Genomic DNA, 27287 nt, shown 5'->3' with positions numbered 1-27287 from the left:
ATAATTTTTTGACACGATTGCAATAAAGTTTATTATTACCAATTAATTTTGTCCAGTATAAAACTAAGAATGAAAACTATCAAACTTCACACTCCCTCATATAACGTAGGTCTATACAAGAATTTTTCATGATTATCACAGTTAATCGATTTCGACAGCATTTCCAATCGTTTCGATTACAATTGTATCCTGCACAGATCGTTGCGAATCGAAATGCTGTCGAAGCTAGAAGAGTGGTTTTTAACCTACGCTGAGGTCGAAACTAAAAAGCGGAGAAATCTCTGTGAAAGTTTTGCCACATGGGGCACGAATTGGCTCGACTTTGACCACGAAGCAGGTATTTTCACTCCAGCGAAAGAGCAGTGGAGCCTCGAACAAGGGGATGAAGAGGGTCCAGTAAAATGACAGTGGTGGAACGTAATAGTTGAAAGTTGAAGGGATTAGCCAAATGGAGGGGTGCTTAGGGCTCATGGAATTAATTCGAGAGGGGTCAATTCGAGCACTGTTCACGGTTACAAACGCAATTTGCGTGAAGGTCACAGCTGCGCACCCTTCTTATTCTACTCGCCATTGTTTGAGTTCAGGTGGTAGTCTTTGTTGGGGAGAGCCCCGCGGGAGAATAATTTTACTCGCAGGGCACGGAGGGGCGCGTGCCGTTTTAGCATGTCTGTGGAATTCGTGAGCGAACTGAAACAGACGAGGATAATTACTGGATTCTTTGCTGTTAATTGATATTCAGCGCTGTATAACCAGAAAAAATCATTTTTTACATAAAGAGAATTTCTTTAATGAATGAATTACTTAATTCTTGAAAATTCTTTCCAAATGCTTTAGACGTTTCAAAAAAGATATAAAAGGTGAAAGTGGAGTAACGAAGCAGACGTAGAAAGCAATTTCCTTTAAAAGAGGCGAAAAGTGTTTTTAAAGATGCACGCTGAACTCTAAACGAAACTCGTAGTTTTCAAGCCCTCGAAAGCAACAAATATTTAACTATAATTTAGCAAAGACTTTTTTGTCAAATCGAATTCAAAACAGTTAACGGAGGCACAAGACTTGACTACAAAGAGAATTTGAAAATTCTTCTCAGATTGAAAGATCTCTCTTTAGATAAGGTCTTTACTTTAAAAGAACATTGCAGGTACTTGATTGATCAGACCTATTTCCTTTAATTAAATGACGCTAAATATGCAATCCTTGGATCAGAGGCGCATTGCGCAATGTTACAGACAACTATAGACAAGAGACACGTGTCGAGGTACGATTCAACTAGACCAGATGCACTTAATGTCCGTCGTCTATTTGGGGTTCACACGTCGATTCGGCTTTGATCCACGGTCATGTCGGCCACCCAACATGCAAAGCTAACGTGTCTACTGTTAAGGCAATTTAACTGTCACTCTACTACTGGTGACAGTTTTAGATGAATTCAATTCACTGCTCCAGCATTGATTTTCTCGCATTCCTATATCCCGATCTTCTCTACTTCCTCTGATGTATTTACTAAGATCGACAATTATTGTACATAAGTGAAAGAGTAAATCTGTATTATAAGATGAAATGATATACAGTTGTGGACGACTATCTTTAGTCTAAAACAGAAATTTCTTACATAAAATCTTAAATTTTAAAGGGTGACTACATGTCAAAATAGAAAGAAAATAAAAAATGACGAAATTGCTCTCGGAGCTTGGTTCTGGAGTTACTAATTGTTGTAAAAATATGTAAAATTCGCAGCAAATGTGTCTGACATGTGACATAGAACGAGAACACGTTACTATGACGTCACATATTATAGGAAATTTGTTTGATATTATTTATTTATTTATTTGTTTACTTATTTATTTATTTATTAACGGGCAAGAAAGCCCAATTTGTAAAGGTAAGAAATACACTAAAGGTGAGTGGCAGAAACACATAAAAACAAAATCAAAATGAATATAAGACTACTATACACTAATCAGGTAAATACCTATATATGTAGTTAAGATTTAAAAATATTGATGGTACTAGTAAAGAAGTCAACTTGGTTATTATAGTTATTGGCCATTAGGCAGATTCTGGCGAATGGGTCTAGGAAGTTTAAATTAGATGCAAGGATTAGCGGTCTATATAAGAGAGGGTGTAAGGTAGGTCTGAAAGGAGCATTAAAGTTAATGGAAGAGGCTGTAGTCGGATATTTTGTGTGTTCATGAATGATGTTGTATAGGAAATAAAGGTAGCTACGGTTCTTCTAAAATCTAGAGTGTGAACATTCAAAAGAGTCTTTAGAGGATTAAAATCGTGCTCAAATTTGGAAAATGGTTGTCCCATTTAATGAGTAACATATAGAAGTATTTTGTGCTGCACCTTCTATTAATCGTTTGCATTTGAAAGTTTTAGGTGACCATATAACTGATGCGTATTTCAATATAGGTTGGGTAAACAAGTAGAGATAAAAGATGGTGTATGGATTTTTGAACTCTCTATAATTTCTATATGCCTATACTATTAATAGGCACATCAAACAAAAAATCTGAGATAAAAGTCACACCAAGATCACGAATGCTGGACTGAGAGGGTTAAGTCACCAAGGAAGTAATCGAAGGAGAAAGGGTTACGATTTCGAATGAATCGTAGCACATGGCTCTTATTTGTATTAAATTCCATTCCGTTAGAATCGCACCAATCAACTAGTTTATTAAGATTCATCTGTAACTCTCTAGTCACTCTCTGAACGTATGGTTTTATAGATGTTTCAGTCATCTGCAAACAAGAGATATTGGAAATGTTCCAAAGAATCTCCTGTATCATTAATAAAAAATAAAAATAATAAGGATCCAAAATTGGATCCCTGCGGGACGTCAGACGGAACATGGATACGAAGAGAAAGGCAACTCTTAACTTTCATGAATTGAGTACGACCGATAAGATACAAGAAGATCCAGCAAAGAAGGTTGCTGCGTAAACCTAGATTAGCGAGTTTGTCAATCAAAGTGTAATGATTAACACGGTTGAACACCTAATTCATATCTAAGTAACCAGAGTCAACTTGAAAGTTGCTATGGAGACTTTCAATAATGTCTTTACAGTAAATCGCCAAATTAGTCGTCGTAGATCGTCTAGTAAGAAAACCATGTTGATTATCAGAAATAATATTGTGTAACAGAAGCTTTAACTTATTAGAAACTAAGCTTTAAGAATCTTTACCATAGTGTCAATCAGACATACGGTTCTGTAATAAGTGATGTTGGATGCATCACCGAATTTAAAAATAGGGGTGACAATGCTTTTTTTCCATTGACTGGGGAAGTGTCCAGTAGATAAAAACCGGTTGAAAATAATCTAGAAAGGTCTATGTAATATGTACTTGCACTTTTTTTAAATATTGTAAGGATATCGTCTAGACCAGGTGATTAATCACTGGAAAGATTGTCAATTTTCTTTGAAACATCACTAATACAAATATCGAAAACATGGACATCAAGATTTTTGTGGGCTGTAGTCTTACAGTTATAATTATGGGTTGAAAGAGTATAGTTTTGTGAAAACCAATCTGCAAATACTTCGGTAATATAAGTGTTCATAGATTTAGCAGAATCGTTGAAGTACATCGTATTAGGTAGTGATGATGAGCGATATTATAGCAAAATAGGTTTAAAATAAGGGAAGAACCTCGGTTCACGCTATGGACTTGCTATAGTATGTAATGTGAGTTCACGTGACGTGATAATAACATGTTCACAACTTTACTCTACAGTTAACGTGCATTAGTCAGGCCAGGCGGAGCAAAATCAGTAGATTTAGTCCTAAGTCAGACACATTTCGCGCAAGTTATAGGCGCTTCCTCAAAAATTAATAATGAGCTTGGAGTGACCTTAAACCCCAAAAAATGAGTTGAAATGAGGAGAATGTAAAAATAGAATACCTCACCTTGGTTTATTAGATGTTCGAAGTGCTGGAAAAACGTTTTCCAAACCGATGGATAAGACGTGATGCAAACGTTTGACCAGCTCGCTCACCCGACTTATAGCCATTAGATTACTTTTTATGGGGAGCTTTAAAATCTGTCGTTTATGTGAAATTCCCACAACGGCAGGTGATATGAAAGAACGATTTTGGAATGCATGTTCCAGTATGAATCATGGAAATGCTATAAAGAATGTCATTCAAGCATTCACTTATCGTGTGCAGAAATGTATCGACGCGGGTGGCCAGCATATTGAACATCTTTTTAAAATAAGGTGAGCTATTCCGTTTGTATATTCTTTCAATTTTGGCTTATTTTTTCACCTTTAAAGTCACTTCAAGGTTAAAGTATTACAGTTGTTGAACTCATCTTGATGATAACTATAACATCGAATTATAAAAACATACAATAATATGAAACAAAATGTCGATGACCTCGAACAAGTCATTAATATTACCTTGGAAGAACTTTTTTTTATAACTATTAGATGCACATCTTGAAGTCACTTAAAGCCGTTTTTGTTATTTTTCCTTACTTATAACAATAACGTAAATAAGTTAGATGTTCGGTTTAAGTGGGACACTCTGTATGAAACAATGGTTCATTCTGATAGAAGTTTCTGGGATTAACCATTTTTTCGTTCATTGTTCTAATAATAAAATATTTGCTATTTTAGAAAATATCTTTTTTCTAGTGGTACTACAGTCTCTATATATTTTTACCTCAGGTTTTTCTCTGTATCCATATGTTACGCCGGAATTTGGCTGTTATTAATATTAATATATTATCTGAATTGAACTTATTATGTCTGAATTAATTTTAAGTAGCACCGTGTTTAAAATACAAATTACGTTTCGAATATTAAAGCAACGATTGCTATATCATTGAACTTACTAGCAACGAAATCGCTATCTAATTTCGCTCAAAATTATATGTAGAATCCCTGAGTGACTAATGGTTTATTCATTTATTCTGTAATAACAGTTATCTGTTAGTTAAAGTTAGACAATTAGGCATGTAGATATTTTCAGTTTGTATAAACTAACTCCAATATATATATCCTAAGAAGAATCGCGAGGGAACATCACATGGTTCATAGTATCGCAGTTCACAGTATCAAATTCAGATTTAGGATTCCAAATACCATAAAATAAAAATATGGGACATGCACTGCCGTCAAGCAACGGAAATAATCTTTTCAAGCCTTTGAAGAAGTTTATATTCACCCCGAAAATATTTCTAAATAAGCCATGTAACCCTTCTTAGAAACCTTCACATTTAATTGGGAATTCCAGCTAAAATAGTTAACTCATCCAAGCAATTCTCGAACAAGGTACACAATAACTCCCAGAGGAAGCGAAATCTGCGTCAATTCTGTAGACCATTACAGGATCCTTGATCCCCCAGCGTGCCCTCAACCCTAGACAAAATGTTTGCCACACGTCCGCCACAAATTTACATGTAACCGATAACCAAAAAGGAGGCCACAGGGGTAGATCTTTATCGCTGGAACAGCGCGATCGTTGGCCCGACTAACGAGCAAAGTGTCGGTAGAACATCGTCACGCGACCGGTTTCCACATCCTCTCGTCCCGAACCCCCAGCAACCCCTTTTCTTAAACGTATGCATGACTCTCGACCGATTCGGCCCTGTTAACATATAAATTGCCGCTTAACGGCGAGACAATCAGTTCCCGAGGTAGCTGCCAGGCGGAGGTGACGATGGGCGGTTAAAGAGAGAGGATATTGAGGCTAGGGGAGTTCGGCGGGGCGAGAGCGAAGACAGATCGCCGTCGGGAAAAGCATAGGGCCCAAAACAAAGGAGACAGCGCGGAGACAACTGTCTAGTAGAACTAGAAGAGAAGAGACGGCAAGGTTGGGTCGCTAGGGGGTCGTGCAGGGGGTGGGATTCAATTCAATTTCCTAAGAAACTCTTTAGTGTTTGAGATACAGCCGACGAAAGGATGCACAGAAGGCTGGATGTACGACGTGAACGGAGAAGGAGGACGATGGAACCAGCACGCGGAGCTGACTTGGGGCAGAGGGTAGGGTGAAAACGAACCGAAAAGAGACGCACTAGCTGCACGCGAGAGGAGTGGAAAAAAGCGTAATAGGGAGAGACTCGGAAGAGAGCGACTGGGAAAGAGATCGAGGGAAAAGCGCGAGAAGGGGTGGCCGTGGCTAGGGGGTGTGTTGATATCGGGAAGAAAGGAGACGGAAAGACGCGAAGGGGGTGGCTCGGGGGGAAAAGGATAAGACTGACGGGATCCCGAGGAACCGTCGCGTCCAGAGAAGGAAGAAGAACGGAAGAAACGGAAAGGGGCGGAAGACAAGAGATAGAGCGAGAGGGTGACTAACTGACCGAGGGTGCCAGGAGCGCAGGGGAGTAAGGATTCTGTGCGCGGGCGCGAGGCTGGCGCAAACTCTTCGTGCAGCATCCCTCGTCAGTTGCAAGTCAGGAACTGTCGCGTCCGCGCGCGGCGTGAGTGGTCCGCGTGTTCGTTCCTCTGTCACGGTGGTGCACGGATTTCTTTCGATTTCTGACAGTGACGCCCGGAATTATCGACGGAAAACGAACCAGCGGGTTCCCTAGGACCTGGTCCCGATGACCGTTAAAAACGCGATCAGTGTCGTTTGACGCCACCGTAGATTTCTCTGGGACCACCATAAGAGAGTTCTACAGGGGACGAAGAGGTTAGTTGGAGAGGGTCCTCCTCGGACAGGATGGATAGAGACGTTCGACGGAAGTGCGGGAAAGTGCGGCGTGCTCTGTTCCACCTGCTGCTGATAGTGGGGGGTAAGTTCTGAACAAGTGTTCGAAAACCGGTATCGTCTTAACAACCGCGTTAACCGAAAACAACACCCCCTTGTGCTTTGAAAATTCAATATGCTTCGATTGTTCTTCGTTGAAATGGAAATATCAGTAGGAATCTCGAGATTTGGAGTGTTAAGTACCGATAGGAATGAAGTGATCTGCTAGAACCACCATCTAAGTGGTTCCTTCTGTGGATCTCGGAGAACAGACGAATCCTTGGTTCCCGAAGTTGCTGCTCGATCACTGGTCACTTGGACTGCTTCAACTCCCCTAGAAACTCGAAGGATCTGCTGATGCAGGAGAGGCTGAGGATTACCCGCGGCCCCTGAAATGGGGATCGTTTAACGCGAGTAGCAGAAATTGCCTCGTTACCAGTGACTTCTGCCCGTCCCCAGCTGATCCCATTCGAACAGCGAGACGGTACCGATGGTCCTCTTTCGCTTAATCCTCCAAACGTGTTAGTGTCTTTGCCCTCTTACACGTTACCATCCATCTAGTCTCCTCCAATCGCTGCAATCTATTCTGGCACCTCTTCGACTCTTTGTACTCCAACTTTCGTGCCTCGAAGCGTACCTCCACTTTCGTTCGAGTGTCTCTTCCACGACAATCTCACGATTGCTTTTCCAATTTTTGCCCCCAACTTTAACGTTTCTACGTACTGCTGACTGTCGTCTCAACCGACATAATCGGATGCTTTTTTCTCCACTTCTTCTGAAGCTTCTTTAACGAGTTCTTCGAAAGTCTTACGAACTTCCTACATCAGCCCTCCTAACCATTTCTCAAGTTTTCTAGAATTTTCTGAATCACCTGCTCCGAGCCACGGCTTTTCCAGCCGGCTGATTCAGTTTTCGAGGAACAACCAAAAGGATTTCGTCGACATTGGTACCACGGAGCGTGCCGACAAATCGAGAACTGCACGCGATGGAATGTGTACTCGTGCACATCCACTCTCCACTTTTGGCGTTCTTTCAGCTGTTCCCGTGCGCTGTTATCGTATTCCAGCGTGTTTCCAAACACAGCCCTCCTCTCGCTCGAAGCTTTCGCGATATTGAAATCCAGTCTGTCGTTTCCACGGACCGCGTGATCGAAAGCGTGAATAACGTTGCGACCGCCCCTCGTGAAGCAGCGTTCCCTTGCAGCGATGAGTCACCCCGCGTAAGGATGACGGGCAAAATCGTGGGGCATTCCTTATTTGGTCTGAACTGGCTTTTATGGCGGTGATTTTCATCGAGTCCAATGCACGGCGCTCCCTTTGGTAACGGTGCAGAGAACGGTTGCGTGCAGGAAATTGCAGCGGGCTGGTGAAAGAATTCGGCGAACTCTGATGTAACGTGACATCAAAGGGCAGATAAATAAAACAGCGCAATATTTCTCCATTGCTTGTAATATCCATTCACTAAGAAATTTCTTGAATGAAAATGCATCTGGCTTTGAACGTTATTTGCTCCGAAATTATTTTCGATCTCACTGTCCAGGACAGTTGCGCTACGTTGACGTTAGCTGTCGAGCTTTTTCTACTCTGGCAGTTCCATCACAATACACCCGACATTATCATACTGCTAATTGATATCTACTGCTCTCCCCTTCTCTCGCGTTGTGCGCTGTCAAAAGGACAACACAAGCCATTGAGTGAACGCTTTCATCCTTGATCCTTCCTCCAAAGTTTTGATTTCAATCTGCTAATTGCGCTCGGCCCTTCGACCCGCGAGCCCCGCTGGTCGCACGTTCAGTGTTCCTTACCGGATTCGGTATCTGGACGTGAAAAGGGGCTGGATTGAAAAAAATTCGCGGGTGAAACGCGAACGCAGAGACGTGTTTTTCCATTTTTCCCTTCTCTCCTTTTCTCGTCTTTGGGCAGAATGAAAAGCTCTTTCTTCTCTCCATAGAACGACGCGATATTGATGCATAGTGTAGCATGATTTATCCGATGCTGGCCTCCGAAGACCGCCGCGAGGAAACACCGAAGAAAAAGAAAAGAAGAAGCTTTCTGACTTTAATCTGGTAATTGCGGTTACGCGTTCTCGTTTCTCTTCCCTTCTGTTCCCAGCCCTCTGACCTCTGCACCTTTTTCCCAGCATCTACACCCGTTGTCGTCATTGTTGTTCGTGAGACAAAGCACATTGTAGACAAGAAGATGAATGCAAGGATTCCGTAACATGCACGCAATCCGCTTGTTTCATCGCGAAGAGATTGTTTTTCTGGCTCTTTCAAGATAACTTGCGAGACAAATATTACATTTGGTTAAGCTTCCTATTTCGTTCCTAATCCTTGATCTGATTTAATTTTCTCACCCGGTTTCTTTCTGGGGAAATCTCGGGATGCTTCTGCGGTTCGGTGATCCTCTCCAAAACAAAGTTAAACAATGTGACGGGTGAACATGGCTTCGCGACTGCGCCCCTGGTAAAAGGATTGTTCTGTCCTCCGCGGGATATTCTCTTCAGAAGTTTACACTTCGAGGTGAATCTCGAGACTGGTGTTTCGAATGCCGGAATTTATCAATCTTAGAAGTGTCCAAGCGGGGATACCTCCACTTTGTGGACTATTTGCCAATTATCTTGAAGCAATAACGAATTGCTTCCCACGACTCTGCCCAGTCATCAATATCTTTTTACTAACACATCGTTCAGTGTTTATAACACTTGTCTTCTTCAGCAGTTTGTTAAAAAATCTGCAGATTCGAAACTGAAGTATATGTATAGTTGAGGTTTCAAATTAAATCAAGTTGAAGATGACAGTCTGTATGAACAAATTCTACTCCATATTTTCCATTTATTTTTCTCATTAGAACCTTTCATTCTCTGGTAATGTTTATGGGAAAATACTGTGACAATAGTGCTGAAGAAAAATAATTTCACTTTCGACGTAAACAATGTTCATCAAGTACTCCGTATAATTCTCGTTCAAGTTCTGATTAAATGGTGTTAATACGATTAATTTGCGCTATGATTTGTTCGTGGAGGACTTCTTGCTCCCGTCCCCTCGTCGTCACGAATCGTTGAGCGGTGTAACCAACGAGCGGATAATTCGATCAAGTAATCCGGAGTAATTGGCCGGCAGCGGTGCGCGCCAAGTTTGTCCTCACCGACAAATGCAATAATAAGATATCTTGGACAGGGCACAATTACCAGATTCGAATCACCGAAGTCTCTAAGGACTGTAGTCGGATTAAGGAATTTCATTTGGTGACGGTTGTTGGGACCACTGTTGACACTTAAGCTCTAAGACCCGTTCTTATTCGTTGGTTTTCGCTTTTATTCCAAGAGAAAGGATTCTAAAAGCATAATGAACGATGAAATATATTGGAGGAGTGGAGAATGAAAACATATGGATTTTCTTGATCCCTTTATGATTTGAGTGATCACTTTTTATCGAGTTTCTGCAGAATATTCTACTGCAACGTAATGTATTACAAATTTCATTTGGTATACAGAGATTCCCGAATTTCTTCTTGGGATATTATTAACGCTTACGTATGTAAATTAGTTTTCTTTTTAGCTTAGTTTAAAAGGTATGAGTTTCTCGAAAAGTAATATATGACAGCTGTTTGCTTCTTGTAAGTTTTTTCAAAAGTTACAAGATATTAAAACGTTTTGTATGAAGAGGTAGAAGCTGTTATTAAGATGTGAAGATTTCAAATTAGTGCCAACTGATTATGTGATTTATCGGTCGCAACAATTTAAAATTGATGTGCAAATTGCTTTCTTGGAAGCAATTAAAAGAAGAAACATCTACATAATTCGTCGTTACAAGTTTCTTGAAAATTTTCCACTTTATTAATATTATAATTCATTTATACTAAGATAGTATAACTGCCATAAAGAGCCATTGAACCTTTATTGCACTTGCATTTAGGAGGGAATGCTACAAAAAAAAACAAGAGATATTGATTAAGGATAACACTATTTAATATAGTACCAATGTAAATTCATTCTTTCTAAACCATTTTCGCAATTTTTTACTTTTATCGATAAAATGTCACTTACAACAAGTAATGGAGAAAAAGGTGCAAATTCTCACTCGTAAGACCTTACAAAATAAAGAGGATGTAGTTTTCAGTTAAGGTAAATGTCCAAATATCCTACATGCTTAAGATGTTCAATATCCCAGTAATTAAATAACCTAATACTGTATGTTCCAAAACTTTAATTATAAAGTTCCAGAAACTGATGGTACCTACCATTTTATGACACTAGTTCTCATGTTTAATTAGGTTACTTAATATATTAGAATTTAAGATTAAAATTCAATAAAATTAACGTTAGTGTTTAGATATTCGGACATGATTAACTTCTTCGACATTTACCTTACGCAAAAAAGCTTACATACTACTACGATTAATTAGCTTACCAGTAATAACCTCCCACTGCTATTCATCGCAGTATTCCTCTTCCAACATCCTCAAATAATCCACGAACAATAAGAGTTGTAAGCACCGATCGTTTGCCGGGAATTAGGAAACTAGAGCATCGGGTTTGATAATCATCGTGGGTATCGGAAATCGAGAATGAGGGAGGAGGAAATCCGCTTCCTGGCTCGATAATCATCTGACGAGCGAAATATTTTCATTCCCCGGTCGCTCGGGCCTCTGTCCATGGCCCATTCTTCCATATTCGACCGTCTGGGAGCAAACATGGCCGCGAAGGGAGGGCACAGGCCAGGCGGAAGATTTCCTCGGGGCGCTGGTATTCAGGATGCGCCTTCCGCGATACATTGTTTCCTTTTCGATCCTTCCTCCCTTTTTTCCCTTTGAAATCCGTGCGCGAAGGATGTAGAGATGAAGAGGGTAGCTCGAGTGGCGCGGTTCGAAGACCTCATCGGCTCCGTTGGTAACCACCCCCTCTTGCCCCGATTGTTCTGCCACTCGTGTTTCAACCGTGGCTCGTCATCCTCTTCCTCTTTGTTCCCGGAAGTCTTTCGACGAGCTTCCAGAAGGAAAAGGATTCTCCCGAGGCATGTCGCCTTGGACATTCGATCCAGCTGTCCTGGCGGATGGCTGGATAGTTTTATTTCGTTTCCACTCGTCCGTACGATGTCTTCCTTTAACGATTCTTTCGTCCACGGAGCGTCTCATTGGATGTCCACGGCCAACCGACTGAGCGACCTCGTTGTTTCGCGCACGTGTCTGGAATCCTTCCTGTTGCCCTTATCGGAGGCCCTATCCGTCCCCCCAGGGGTGAATTTTATCGTGACGAGCACTCGAACCTAGTTGCGATGATTCATTCAACCTGGATTTACATTCTCCGGACATCTGAAGGATACGCTCGAACGGCTGCATTAAATCAACGACACCCGGATTAATCGCGACGCTTTCGCCTCCAAGAGATATGGAGCCTAGAGATCTGGAGTCTTATCGTTCCTTTATCTTTAGGGAAATAAGAAAGGATTTTGTTAGTGACTAACGAGACTGTTATATTTCGGGAATTCTGTAATATTACATGTATTGGCATTAGTGCTTTTATTTTTCAGCAAAATGATTCAGAGTGTGATACTATATGAATTTGAGTGTGTATGACGTATCTCCACTCTCAATTGAATGTAGTTGAAAGCGCCTTATTTTGAAAATATTAGGATACACATTATGAAGAGCATAGTTTTGTATACGCCTGACATACAGATATAAAAAGTAAGATTTATAGTAAAAATATGAACTAAACTGTCTAATTCCTCGCTGAGGAACTTCAAAACCTATCGTCTTATACTTTCCTTCATTTCACACTTTTGAGTTTCTGTGTGAGGCTTGCCTAACTATAATATTCTACTGTACATATACAGGATATAAACAATATACGTAGTAGTATTTTAAGGGGTGGTAGCGGAAGTCAAACAGAGCACAAAATATCCTATAATGTAACATCCGATTTGCCTCCATTTTGCACTAATTGAAATTAACAATCTATATTCTAAACTAACAATCAAAGAATTCTGTAATTTTGCAAATATATTGAGGAGCAGAAATAGGGGAAAAAAGTTTTAATATGTCTTGTTGTATCTTTTACGGTTTAACTTTTATAAAGCTTTAAAAATCCGAGATGTTCGTAGGAAATGGATCTCAGAATTTCGCAAGATGTTCGCAGAAAATGAATCTCGGATTTTTAAAGCTTTATAAAAGTTAAACCGATACAACAGAATGTATTGAAATCCCTTTTGCTCTATTTCTGCGCCTCAATATGTTTCCGAAATTACAAAATTCTCTGATTGTTAGTATAGAATATAAGTATTTTGACTTTAAGGCATTAATAGTGTAAAATGGAGGCAGATTGGGCATTGCATCATAGAACATTTTGTATTCCATTTGAGCTCCCCTACCACCCTTTAAAATATGACCACGTATATTGTTTAAACTCTATACAGATATCAGAGATGTTTAGCTGATATTGTGTACCAAGTGCAAAATAGAAATTCTGTTATAAATTATAAGTTTCGCTAGTTCTAATACGAAAAAACACCTAACTGACTTAATGTTTCCATGCAACTCGCGAACGACCACGTGTACCGCACTGTGAGTTTATGTCAGAGCTATCACTATTAAGGTTGAGGAGGCAAGATGCTTGTATGCTTAAGAAATAAGTGTTTCTTGCCATGTTATAGATTTTACTGTCGAAAATTCGTAACTGTTCATGTTCCAAATATCTGCCTGAAATTTATAGATAGAACGTGTAAGACATTTGAGTAATTTGTAACTCTGTTGTATCGTGGTCAAACCTCAAACCTCGTTTCATCGTCGAAAAAGGACAACTGCTAGTTGGTTCATTGCTCTTGGTATCCCAACAAGCGAATGGACCATGGAAACCAAGCTTACTATATTTCCGATTACTTGGTCCGATATTGCTTCTATGGTAAAACATTTCATTTATAAGCTTCAGGAAAATCACTGGGTTTAATATTGTTTCTATGGTAAATCATTTCATTTAAGAGCTTTTGGAAGAAAATACAATAGTCTTTTCAGCCTATTATTACAATTATTAAAATTGATTGCACACAAATTCATGGAGGTTTCATGTTTGCAATGTAAATACATAATTACTATGTATCAGTAGATTTTTTCTTAAGGAGAGGTTCTGATCTAAAGTCTTAAAAAATTCGATTCCTTATTTTAAAATTGTTCAGTTCTTTGATGTTTTAAACAGATATAGTTTAAAGGAAATTTCAAAATTTCAAAAATTACTGAAGTTATTTATAGGCTTTTAAGTGACAGCTGCCGCACGAGTTTAGTATCAGTGGCTCAACTTTAAGAGGAGGTTTCAGCCTAGAGTTTTAAAAAACTTGACTTTCTTTAAGATTTTTCACTTCGTTGATATTTTGAGAATATATAATTAAAATGAAATTTCGAAATTCTAAAAATTACTAAAGTTATATATTAAAGTTTTTAAGTGACAGCTACACGCTATCAGTAGATCAACTTTAAACACATTTTTCTCCAAGTATCATTTTTTGAATTGGTGGGATAAATGTCTCAAAACTAATCGATCAATTTAAATGAATCTTTTTTAAAGTTAAAGAATATATAATCTTTTGCAGGCAGTGAACATGTGATATTTTCAGTTCTTTCAAATTTAATACATATAGGATGTAAAGAAATAATATGTCACAACTACTACGAATGAATTCTATACTATTAATTTCATGAAAATTGATGTAAGAAAGGTGAACTAAACTCTGAACTAATATAAAGAAACTATTTATAGGCCGTAACTCAATCGTTCTTTTAAAAAATAGTATTAAAGTTCCTTTAACGTTTAAACCAATAATTAATAATGAATTTATTAGTGTTTCCTGAATCGATGATCACGATATTTGACTTGATTCAGATAGTTTAAATAAAACAATGTTTTCAGCAAAAGTTCATTATCGTCAAATGAAAATTTTATTACTCAAAGACAAATTTAGAGATATGCTTTTTCACAAAAACTTTAAATTATTTGCGTTGCGTTTGATCATATAGTAATGTAATTTATTTCTCAAATACAATTTATGATTTGATTTTTGACATGGAAGGCTTCCACAGAGGCAACGATGATATTTTGATCGCCTTTTATTGATACATGTTCCAAAACGTTTCCAGCAAACACCAACTTATGAAATACATATTTTGTCCACTGTGAAGCAACATAATTCAACGTCGACGGCGCGGCGCGGCGCGGGCGAGCGTCAAAGCATGCAAATTAGAGCAGCATTTGTTTTCATTGCCACGTGTTGCCGTATGTTTTTCAATTTTCTTTGATTTTTTAAGCTGCGTTTTGACTGAAGCAATAACGAAGAACTCTTAGTTGCTGTTCCACGTATCTTAGAGAAGTTGTCGCTTACAACTTACCGAACGTTTCTTCAGGTTTCTTCGTATTTCCATTTCTACTAACAAATGTCGCCGTTTGTTACCTGTTCCCATTCGCAGCGACAAAAATCGAAGAAATATAGGAAGCACGTGGCAACGCAAGGCTACAGAAACAAATGTTGCTTCAATTTGTACGCTTTGTCGCCGAAGTCGTAACACATTGTCGCCTTCTAATCGAAACAAAACCAAAATTTGCTCGGATTATGTTGCTTCAGTGTGGGTAGGATGTTTCTATAAATTGATGTTGGAAACGTTTTGTAGAGACCCAACTTTACGTTGGAACTTCGTGAACAAATGGATGAGTTTCTACGACTGCTGGATTATTTGTTGTAGTCGAGATTTACTAGTTTATTGTGTAAAACATCCTGAGCCAGATCAAATAATGAATCACATTAATAATGAGAAACCAGATGTTATTAACATTTGGAAGTAACATAGGAAATACTCAGAAAAGAGCATACGTATATACGACATATCAAAATAGAGTTCATTTATGTGTGAACGCTCTTTATAATATTGTACGTTATACCCTACCTTTTCTATGGAAAATTTTCATAAGAAAAACGTATCAATTGCAGTAATCTAATAAGGAATTAAAGCGATGCAATCGTATTAGCATTAAAGGTACATTTTAAAATTCATCGTCAAACTTCTACTGTGTAGTTGTTAACAGACACAGATATCTACAGTACCGCTCATGAATATTCGTACGGTGTTGCATGTTGAGAAAAATACAGGTTTCTTTGTAGTAACTGATGTATATTCTTTACACTTGTTTCGTATTTCTATTATATCTTAAAATAAGTATATAATAGTTACAGTAATTGCATTTTTAGCAGTTATTAATGGTTAGTCTAAGCAATAAATATCGGGTGCTATCAATAAATCTGTAATTTTCTAAACTTATGAAATCGTTCGAATACTTATGAGGGGTAATGTACACACATGTGTATATGAGTTATAGGAGTGAGGGAAGTCTTAAAAAGTAACAAATGTCATCCATATAAATTTACGTTAAATCGATATTCACGAATATCCGATGGCTCTCGTAAGAAATATTCAATAGTGTTCCAAAAGTGTTCCAATAGTGTTCGACATTAAAAAAACTGTAAAAAGAGGAAGATATATGATAGTACACTCACCACAAAATGAACTTAACCATCGATTCACCCAATCATAAAATTAATCAAATGTTTAACACAATATGAATTAGGTAATTTTACACACGTACAGTACTAAACTCGTATAAATTTAACAAAATGTGGATTGTTTCTGTCCATTTTAATCTTTCGCGAGAGAATGCCTCGATTCTACCCTCAGTCGCTTCTGTCACAAACCAGGGGTCCATCATCCGTTCTCCTTGGTTACCATATCCCTTCATACAGCTATCGTTGGTCCCAAATTATCGTCTATTGGTCTCAATCATGATATCTCCTTTTCCTCTACTGTTTCCATTATTGTAATTTCTCACAAAATTCATATAATGTTTAAAAGGAAAAAATTCAATTTCTTTTCGGTGTAGCTTCAGGTATGGTGATTTGCTTGCTAATATTTTCTCTAAATAATCGCTTATTCCGTCTTCGAATTTTTATAATCCCCCATTCTCGTAGCTTGACGATCCTATCTGTTTTACATACAAGCATCGAATCACGATGTGGAAAAGCAGCGTAAAACACATTCGACAAGCTTCAAATATATTTCGTTTAACGTGTTCGTACGTCGAAAGGCGATGTACATTGGATTTATTGTTTATGGAATGGCGTTGCTGTGTGCGTCGTGTGGTTGATAAGAAAATCTAGGTCGCTCTCAAGACCTTCGAGGCCATGACGCAGCGGTGGGGTTTTCATACGCGAAGCTTTTTCCCGTGGAAAGGTTGGAAATGCGCGTTCACGAGGTATATACGAACTCTATTTTTCAGTAAATATCCAGCCAGGCATATTTAATCCTATTTACAAATATTTACTGCAGGATTGCATGGTGTATTCAATTCACTTTTCTACGGTAATCACAGCTTTGATGCGTTCGAGCTGTTCATCGGTAATAGTCACTAGTGATTGAAAATATCCCTTGCAGATGTGGCAGTAACGATTAGAACTATAAAATATTCGTGCTTCAATTAAACAGCTTTTTGGTATATTTCTTGTAAATTTCAAAATAGTATTCGAGTAACTTAACACAGCTTGAATAATATGACAAATGCTAAGTTTGCTTAACTAAATTTGTTTACAAGTAGTTAGGAAATAAGTAAATTCTCAATTTCTTATGTTAGCGAAGTTGTGATCACTTCTGAATTCTTTTCTGTGTCAACAAGTGTCTTCGTTTGTTAGATCTGGTTGCGGAAATCAAGTATTAAGCCTTGTTCAGATTAGTCGAGTTACTTAAGTTTAAGTCGTATGCATTTAAAAGTAACTTGAATTCAAGCTGTCATACAAAAATAATAAAAATAACGTCGAAAGAAGTGTTGCATCCTAGTTATTTGGTTATGTATTTTTCAAACAAGACATACACTTTTGACAGCTTCTTCGATGTTCACATGTTCGCCAATTTGCTTGAAATTTGCCCTGTATGTACAGTATGCACCATGGCATACATCAATCAATGTGTATTTGAAGGGAGGGAAAAGTTGAAAGGACGTCAACTTCACTTGAAGCTTGAAAGGATATTTCAAGCCAAGTAATATAACACGTTTACATTGATCATGTTGCCCCCAGTTACTTCTATTCAAGTAACTTAACTAATTTGAATTATTACTAATAACCCTGTAAGGGGTTCTATAGCTTAATAAATAAATAAAGAAAAAACTAATTTGCCTAGACAAAATGCTAATAACGTGCCTAGACAAAATAGAGACTTGAGGGGTTGTTTCAAGTCACCCAGAACAACACGTTCACATTGGTCAAATTGCCTCAAATCACTAGCATTCAAGTAACTTAACTAATCTGAACAGGGCTTAAGAGTTGACTCCTGCTTTATTGAGTGTTTATGTTCTGCAAATTGCCAAGAGTCCTCATCTTTCAACAGATGAATATTGACTGCTTCTAACGAACTGGTAACGCTTAGCACAAATACACTGCCTTCAAGTCAGATAGTTTGACGAGGGTGCAATGCACATTTTCTTATTGGAAGGAAAGCTTTGATAACGGTCTCAGTGACAGACTCGAATTGACACAGGAATTCATGATATGTCAATTAATTATTGAGACACCAGAAGAAATTTCAAATCCTTCGTCGCTTGAGACAATTTTGAGCTCTGGAGAATAAATTAAATGCGGACAAAAATCATAATCTCAGAAATGACTGCTTGAATATTCTAAACCCATTTCTATAATTGATGAATTATCCTTAACAATATTTCAGTATAATTTTAATTATACTTTTATCTTTCGTTCCACGATGGTGTTGGCAGAGAAACATTCTCAATGAATCCTGTAATAACAGGCTCCACACGTTATATGGACTACCACTACTATTTCTTAGATCATTATCAAACACACATCGCATACATCGTACCACAATTTTCTTTAGTAGAATTTTTCTAAATAAGCCCAAAGAAATTCTAAGAAATTTCAAGGTATATGATTAAAAACCTGAAAATCAATACAACAAACATTTCAAGCATATTCGTAGGAACAAGAAATTAACATGTAGCATAAAGGTAGTAGAAGTAGTGGCACAGCTATCAAGAAAATCATAGAGGATGACAAATGAAAAAACAGATTGATAACGATGCAGCAGGATAAGGGTGGAGGTTCAACGAAGGAAGGAAACCACGGATGGTCTCGCAGTGTTTCCTTTACCGCGTTACCAGACTAGGATCGTGGCTCGTTACGATCCCCTCAGGCACGAGCGAAGTTTTCGTCGTAATGGAGGGCGAAACGGCGCTGGATTCGCCCGTTTCTTTATTCATCGCTCGCAAATTGTTACCCTCCCATGTTCCTTGTCGCCCCCTCGGTCCCTCGGCGTGAAAAGAAAAGAATGAAAAAACTACAGGAATGGATGGGGAGAGTCAATTAGTTCGTTACGCCGCTGGTCGAGGACAATTTTATTTCAATTCCGTAGAGAAACTACCCGTCGTCGGTTCCTTCCGATTCCCTCGAAATTTCAATACCGTTTGTAGAAGACCCAGCCTTTGAAAACGTCTCTTTTATTCGGCTCGTGGAAGAATATATGCCAATGAATTCGTGTACAAGAAATTGGTTGTAATTTTGTAATGAAAAGTGCCTCGTGTTAAAACGTTATTCCATTTACTTCATGTCTGGCTATATATGAGGATATGCTACTTAAACTCTCGATGACGGTCTGCGTATATTTCTTCATTTTTTTATTTATTACCATCCAATAGTCTCATATGATTACTCATTCTTTTATTTATTACCATCAAATGCATGCATACTATACCATACATTTTGTCGTGGGTATGTTTAGGATTTGCTTAAGATTTCTGTATAACTTTAATTATAAAAAAGTACAAGTGTTCCAATAACAGTATCTTCATTTCCTTTTGTACAATATTTTTAGGAGGTGACAATGTGATGTTGCTGAAGAGTTAGTTCAGTCTGAAAAGGACGTGGCAATTATAGTGACATACTACTGAAATCTTGGAATTAGTTATAGCTCTTTTACTTTAGAGTAAATTATAGTGACATACTACTAAAATCTTGGAATTAGTTATAGCTCTTTTACTTTAGAGTAAATTGTATCCACATAGTTAGGTATTCTTTAGCAGTATAAAAAAACAAGTATCTTCAGCTAAATTTTTCTACGTAGCAGTTTATTTCAGGGGAAAAGATATCGGAGCTTAGCATCTCGAGTGTGTCTCTTCTATTTGATCTTATTGTACTTATTTGACTGGAAATACCTTCCTACTTGCTGTGCTATGCATTATTTTATTTTACTTAATCATGTAGTGCTTGTCTGGCACAAACCAACGTTCTGTGTTGCCAATGTACGTTTGGTCTTATTCTACTTGACTTGCTCTACTTACTACGAAAGTAAAGCATTTATTCTGCTTATCCAAATATTCACAGTATTATTCACACTATTTGCGATAATGTTACACTTCTGCGATACTTTTCCCAAGCTATGCATGACAGTTTCTCATTTACTATTGCAGGTACCTTACTTTCCCTGTTCATTATTTAATGAACCATTCTAGGACACTACTTTACGGAAATTTTAAAGTTTACAAATTCTTAGAAGATCAGTTATAGTAAAAAGCAATTATTGGTAATTAAGTAGAATGGCGTACTTTTATCGTACTGATTTTGATGACTTTGAAATATCTTGTTGAAGTCAAGATTCTAAACGAATTTATTTTTATAAATGTAACCGTCGCTCAATCATAATTTTCGAGATAGTTGGAAAAAACGACAATTAAATTTAACTAAAGACTACATTATATTTAGGTGTATGCAATAAATTAATCCATAGTTAATAGAGTATAACGTTGAACGTTCTAAATGGTTACGTTATGTTCCAGGTTTTGGGACCATCCTTTTTTTTATTTATTTACTTAACAACCTTGCTTTTTTATTCAAATGGAGTGTATGTAGTTTTTACCTTTATGCGAAGGTTACCTGCATATTTTTCTACTGTGATTTCGGATATATTTTGTTAAAGGTATTTGAAATATTTTATCGAGAAATTATGTTTTCTTTACCTAAATTTTGTTTACTACTGTCATAATTGCATAAAGAAACATATCATAATTAACTGAAAATTGTTATATATGAAATCAATGTGTAATACATTAACACGTTAAATGCAACGTCAGTCCGTGGGGATTGACAGTGATCTTTTCGTTCACGCGGCGTCAGTCCATGGGGATCGACAGTATCAAGGTTAAAACATAAAAAGTACAGCAAAATCGGCTCCGCGCTTAAGCAGCTTTTGATCAAGTAATTACTACAGGAATTAATTAACTGCGTTAGGTTTTAATTTGGGCTATAATTCTCTGGAACATGTTTCTGGGTTTCATTCTATCTGAACATATTAATATTGAACATACTAATTGTATATCTATTGTTACCCTTTACACTCATGTATTTAATCGAAACCTAATAACTGAACTACAACCCGATAGTCCCGTGGTAACTAGATTAGAAGTACCACAAAAAAACCCACTGAAATCTAGTCTAAGCTTATTTCAAATACTAAAAATACGATACATACTACTAAAAATACTGTTGCGTATATTTTTGAAATTAAAATTATGTGACGCGTATATGCATAGAAAAAAGTTGTTCAGAATACTTACTCTAACAACATAATTTTAAAGCTATCAAAATCAGCATGATGCAGCCTATTCTACATATTCACCTAAACATTTCATACAAAAATAATTTGGAAAAGGTGTGTCCAAGAATAATTTATTCATCATCGAAAATAAACTACTTCGGTTTCCAGCAAGATTCCATCTGTATCGTTGGCATTGGGCTTCTTTTTTTGCTCACTCGTGCGGACAGCTGCACGGAGGGTAGGTATCGATAGACATGAGTATCACGAATCGTTCCGCAGCGGTATGCTGTCCGCGTGCGTTAAAAAGAAGCCGACGCTTCGATTCTCTTCTCCCGATTGACTCGTAAACATCTCGTGCGCCTTCTACTTCCCCGGGCGAACACGTTCCACTTGCCCTCCTCCTCACAATCATTTGTCACAATCGTTCCGAGCGTTTTCGAAAATTTCTGCAGTCGAAGAGCTGCACGGGAAGCTAAACAATTCGACCAGCTTCCCGAGGCGGGCAGGCTACGTGACGCTTTTCTGAAATATTCTTCGCAAACAATTCGGCGAGAATCAAAGCGCGCGAGCAGGAATGACCTACGTGACGATTTTTTCGAACGCCAACAACCCCCTGGAAAATTCCCAAGGATAAACAACCGTCGGCCAGGAAATCACGTCAAGTGTAAAACTCGAGCAGCTTCGCGTGCTCGAGTCCATCGCTGCATGAATTCTAAGGACGTTCATCGACCCTTGCTTTTACTCGAGCGACACCGCCCTTGTAAACCGTGTCCCGACGGGAGTGTATACATTTTGGAAATGGTAAATTCGTTCGACGCCTCGCGCTAAAGGTTGCTTGTAAGCAGCGCCGATACAGCCGCGCTCTCCCTCTTGAGCCTTATTTATTATACTGCCTCAATCGCCTACTTGGCACTCGACTCCGGCACGAGGGTGGCTCTACTCGCGCCTCGGGCAACCCTCTTGCCACCTGATCTTGATTTGTTGCCATCGGGTCCGCTTACGCGTGTACACGGGCACGCGAATCGTGTACAGTGGGAGCAAGAACTCGTACTGAAGCGATAACGGGCTGAGAAGAAACGCAAATAAATTTGTGTATGCGTTCCACCGAGAGCGGCCTGTTGACCTTTTGGGGGTGGGCTTGTCGATACACGCGCGTATTTACGACAGGAAATCGATCCTTGATTCGGTAACGTTCCTTTTCCGACGACGTGACACTTTTTACAGCGAAATTTCGGGATTACGAATTCCAGCATTCTGTTTTTTCGTTCGTCGCGATGGTGAAATATTGTCGTTGTTTACCCTGCATGCACGGTTTTATACGAAGTTTGCACACGGTTTTAGAGGAGAATTTTATGCGCGAAGATGATTAAAAGTGTGGCGAATGTACGTGTTTTATGTATTCTTAAGTTCGTTTTCTCTTTTTCACGTTAGTTGCAGTGCAAAAGGTTTCGTAACTCGAAACTGTTTAAGCACTGCGGTATTCAGACTGCAGATCTTCAAGTTTTTATGTTTATGGTTGGAATTTATATTTTAGTGAATACAATTACAGCAATGATATCTAAACTGAGGTTTATTTCACATTTTGAGTAGAGATTACTTTCATAATCGTTGAAAATATATTTATTAATGACTGTATTTTGTATATTTATATTAAATAACATACATCAGTTGTATGTTTTTAATTTTGATAGCTTGATAACTTTTTAATAATTCTAATTTCCTTGAAGTATCTCCAATAATTCTTTAATCATTTACAGTAAAACTATGTTATAGAAATATTGTATTTTGCAAAGGCTACCTATGCAACACGTGGTACCTACACGTACATATTTTACCTTGGATAGTTTTACATGTTGCATTTTTTCGCATACTTAAATACATAATATTCTATAATTGCATAAGCATCCAATGTTTAATAATATTTGAGGAACGCGAAGTATGCAATATTTTCAAGCCCACAGTAATCTAATAGCAATTCTAGTGAATTAAAACTGAAAATGGAGAGCAAGTACATTAAACTTTCACCATTATATACAATCTTTCCTGAAAAAGGCAAGAATGAGGCCATGAAACCATATAGGAAAAAAATTATGCTCTTTGTAGTAATAATATTGAAGTAGATTAAAGGGTTTAATAACGAAGAGTTCAATTGAGAAGATAAAAAACAAAGAGTTCAATTGAGAAGATAAAAAACGAAATGGCAAATCAATAACGATTAATGTGGATGAGATGGCAACCTTAATTGAACAGAATCCAATAACACGGCAGAAGGGATTGTAAACATATTATACATTTCACACGAATGAGTTACGTTACAATAAAGAAAAACTTGGTTAGCCAAACAAATAGGATGTTTAATAAAGAAGTACGAACAGATGTATAATTATTATTTTTATAAATTGTATATTATTATACAAGTTAATATTTATTCTGAATATGAAAATAAGCATAAATATAAGCGTGGATATAAATATAATATCAACATTTAAAAAGTCGGCCCACGATTTGTTTTCTGTTACGAATGTTTGACTTTCTGTAAATATTAATTCCCTCTTTATTAAAATGAATCAGGACAAAAATAATGTTATTTCTTTGATCTCTATTAGCGGTATTTATCATAAACGTGTTCTACCTGCTAATCTAACTTATAATTGAAGGGCTTAACCTTAGAGGATGAAGGTGTTATAATACAAGTATGACGTTTCGAGTAATAGGTATAAGTTGTATGTATAAGTTATAGATATAATCGTCATATACTAAAGAATCATAAAAATAAGTTTGCATACTACTATTCAATAAACAATGCAGCTAGATTAACTTTATTCTCAATTTACTCAAAACGACATATTTATAACAAAACACCTTCATCCTTTAAGACCTTCAATTATAACAAATTTTATACCTACCTATAAGTTCAATATCTATTTGATACAGTACAAAGAAAATCAAAAAATTTTATGAAAACAAAATAATAGGATACGTATTTGAAACAGAGCTAACAAGTTTAAAGTATCCTCTACGCGATGAGACTTGCCTCGCAAGATGTCTCGAGACGAGTGATAGGTTTGAGACCACTTGGAATTATTCCTAATTTCTTTGTCTCTTTGAAGATCGAACATGAGTCAAAATGATTCGAAATGTTTCCTCACTAGTTGCGAGACATATCTCGAAGCAAGTTTCATCGCTTAGGGGATTCTTAAAACAGTAAAATAGAAAGATTATTACTTATTACTCTTTAATAAAAAAAGCTTATTATTTTTTAAGTTCTGCCAAAAATTGAGCTGAAGGAAAGATAGAAATGACGTCTAAAGATGGGAATAGACAACTATTATTTGATTAATGTTTGTTTTATCACGTCTGTTACATGCCTGTTATAAGTTCCAATGGGATAATATAATCGACACAATCCAACCAACCAATCAACACGCCAATAAACAAACAAATAACATTTATATGTATTGCTTTCTAAAACCATTATATTCATATGATTCACTGTTCACCGACATCGACAACATTGTCGTTTTGTGACACTTAATTAGGACAAAGCCTTACGCTTATGTACTCTACATACATTCAGTCATTCTTAAGAAGCTGTAACCTAAATGTATTAACTCGTGATTCTTCATATATATAATATACAGCAAATAAATCTCTTTTGATATTTCAGTGCTTCATTACTAATAATAAAAATACTTAAGCTTAATATTTCGAAAGTGTGACACATGTCGCTTTGCCCTATAGTCACAGATACAAGCGACTAAAACACCCAATTAACTCTTCAGTCAACCGAGTTTCAATTCCCTTTGATCATGTTTCTCTCGTTCTCTCTGCAGCCTCTCCAAGCCCACTCTCTAGATGACTCTGTCCTTCCAAAAAAAGAGAAAAAAAATCTATGCCTCGTCGATTATCGCGTTAACTGCGACCCGTATTCGCGCTTTGTAGTCCCTGGGAAATGACTGCGCCCACCCGTGCCCCAAAATTCGCTCGAAATGTGCGTGCAGAAACCATCGATTTCGGAAAAGTCGAACAGAACGTCGATCAGTCGAACTCGATTGAAAAAAAAAAAGCGAAAAAACAGCGGCGTTACGTCGATTATTGCAGAGTGAGGGCAGCTATTTCGAAGCGTACGCGTACCCTCTGTGGTTTCCATATTAATTCCCCGCTACCAGGCCGCGAAAAATGTTTTCTATGTCGGTAGATCGTCGAATGGAAAGGGGGTAATTCAAGCAGGAGGACTCTAACGCGTTCGCGTTTCGAATGTTCCACAGTTTTTTCGGAGTATCCTCACATTTCGTTTGTTTTCCCTGTTCGCCACGAACCACGGTTCTGAACGATTTTCACTCTGATATTCGACGAACTATCCATTCTGGTTGGATTAACACAATATCGTTAAATTCTGCGGCTGCTGTATATTAGGCTTTCAGAAATGAAGTTTTTAAAGCAGTTCAGGCGGAAAGAAATTTCGATGGTACCTCGGAGTACGGTACACGCTGCTTTTAAATTATCACCATGTTTTATCTCGGGAAAGAGTTCAGGCAAAGTACGAGTATGGTTCCCACTGTTCTGCTATTTATGGTTTGCACACTTTGATTGCCACGTTATATTTCGAGCTAGATCTCAAGGTTGGATCGTACACAGTCCATTCTTTAAAAATTTAGTTTAAAATAAACTTAAAGAAGTTTATTTTACAGACAACCAATGAGTCAAGTAATGATTCTTTTGGGATGAAGATTATGAGTTCTTGTTGGCTTATTTAGTAGCGGTAGCAAGTTGCAAATTGATACTTTTTGTAGTAACATTAAAAAGAGAAAGTAATGGGACCTTTGACTTTCTGCTACATTCGTTACACTGTGCATATTAAAAATTCTATTATACATAATATTATATGTGAAATGAAAATTTCAAATAATACTGATTTTATTTTATGTTTTTGCTAATTTTGTAACGTTCTCTTTCTAATAACTTTTAATGTTAGTATATATTTTCGTAAGTGTTGTTTATCGTCAATTAAATTACTATTATTCATGATCACGTAAAAACCATTATCTACATGTAGATAATATAACAATGAAATCATTAATTTGTTAACTGAATTGTATTTTAATCACAGTGATTTGGAGTGCAGTCAAAATTCTTAGAAGTATTATTTAATTTTGCAGATATACAATTTTTCCAATGGGAAGCTTGCTAAAAACGTACATAATTAACATTTTAAATAGTACCAATAGCTAGAATTCCATACATGATTAGAGAAACAGGAGTAGAGTTGAAGAGAACGCATTGAAGGGGATTTGACAATTCGATAGAAGTTCGACAATGGTACGAGTGGGTTCGAATTATGTGTTGCGATCGAATCGTGGATCGTAAATATAGGTGCATGGAAATAGCGGCATACGTTGCCCGTAAGTGCGCGTAATCTATATTCAAACGCTTGAAGGATCAAACGCGAGGAAGGAGTCCGCGAATGCATGTAAATTTCGCTGCCTGCATTGAAAAAAGGGATAAGAGCAGCAAAAGAGATGCTGGTGCTCAAAGGATCACATGGAAGGAGAGTCAAGGAATTTAAAAAGAAACGTTTCTTATTGCAATTCCGACCGATAATTTTTGCTTCGTCGAATCCTTAAGGACACCTCTGGCCCTGAGAAGAAACGTCTCTCTGATACTCGTGGAAAAATCGTATTATGTACAGAACACTGTGAAAATCACAGCTTTCGTTAAGGGAGGATGAGAGAGTTTGCAACGCCTGTCCTATATGAGATTTTTTTGGAACAATCCAGTATAATCCACCGTTTTACTCGTATCCAATTCCATTCGCATGAACCTCTACGGAGAATTTCACAAAGAAAGAAAGCTGGGGCGATTATTCGACATTGGATGTTACTTTTTTTTGTACATGCCAGGACGTTTACGAAGCGATTTATCATTGCTATGAGAGAATTCACGATTTTGAGAGGCTCATCC

The 27287-nt window shown here is 37.6% G+C and overlaps 1 protein-coding gene across 2 annotated transcripts in view; it reads left to right on the top strand.

The window, feature by feature from the left end:
* Window positions 1-6411: 6411 nt before the first annotated feature.
* Window positions 6412-27287, top strand: part of LOC143183177 (uncharacterized) — a 186082-nt gene continuing 165206 nt past the window's right edge. For both annotated transcript variants that reach the window (XM_076384642.1, XM_076384643.1), the window contains exon 1: window positions 6412-6742. In XM_076384642.1, the coding sequence (XP_076240757.1) occupies window positions 6670-6742 (73 nt within the window). In that variant the 5' untranslated portion in view covers window positions 6412-6669. The remainder of the gene's footprint in view (window positions 6743-27287) is intronic.

Source organism: Calliopsis andreniformis, chromosome 9, assembly GCF_051401765.1.
Source record: "Calliopsis andreniformis isolate RMS-2024a chromosome 9, iyCalAndr_principal, whole genome shotgun sequence".
NCBI classification, from domain to species: Eukaryota; Metazoa; Arthropoda; class Insecta; order Hymenoptera; family Andrenidae; genus Calliopsis; species Calliopsis andreniformis.
Note: the sequence above shows the minus strand (reverse complement) of the source record. Positions and strands in the feature narration are given on the sequence as shown.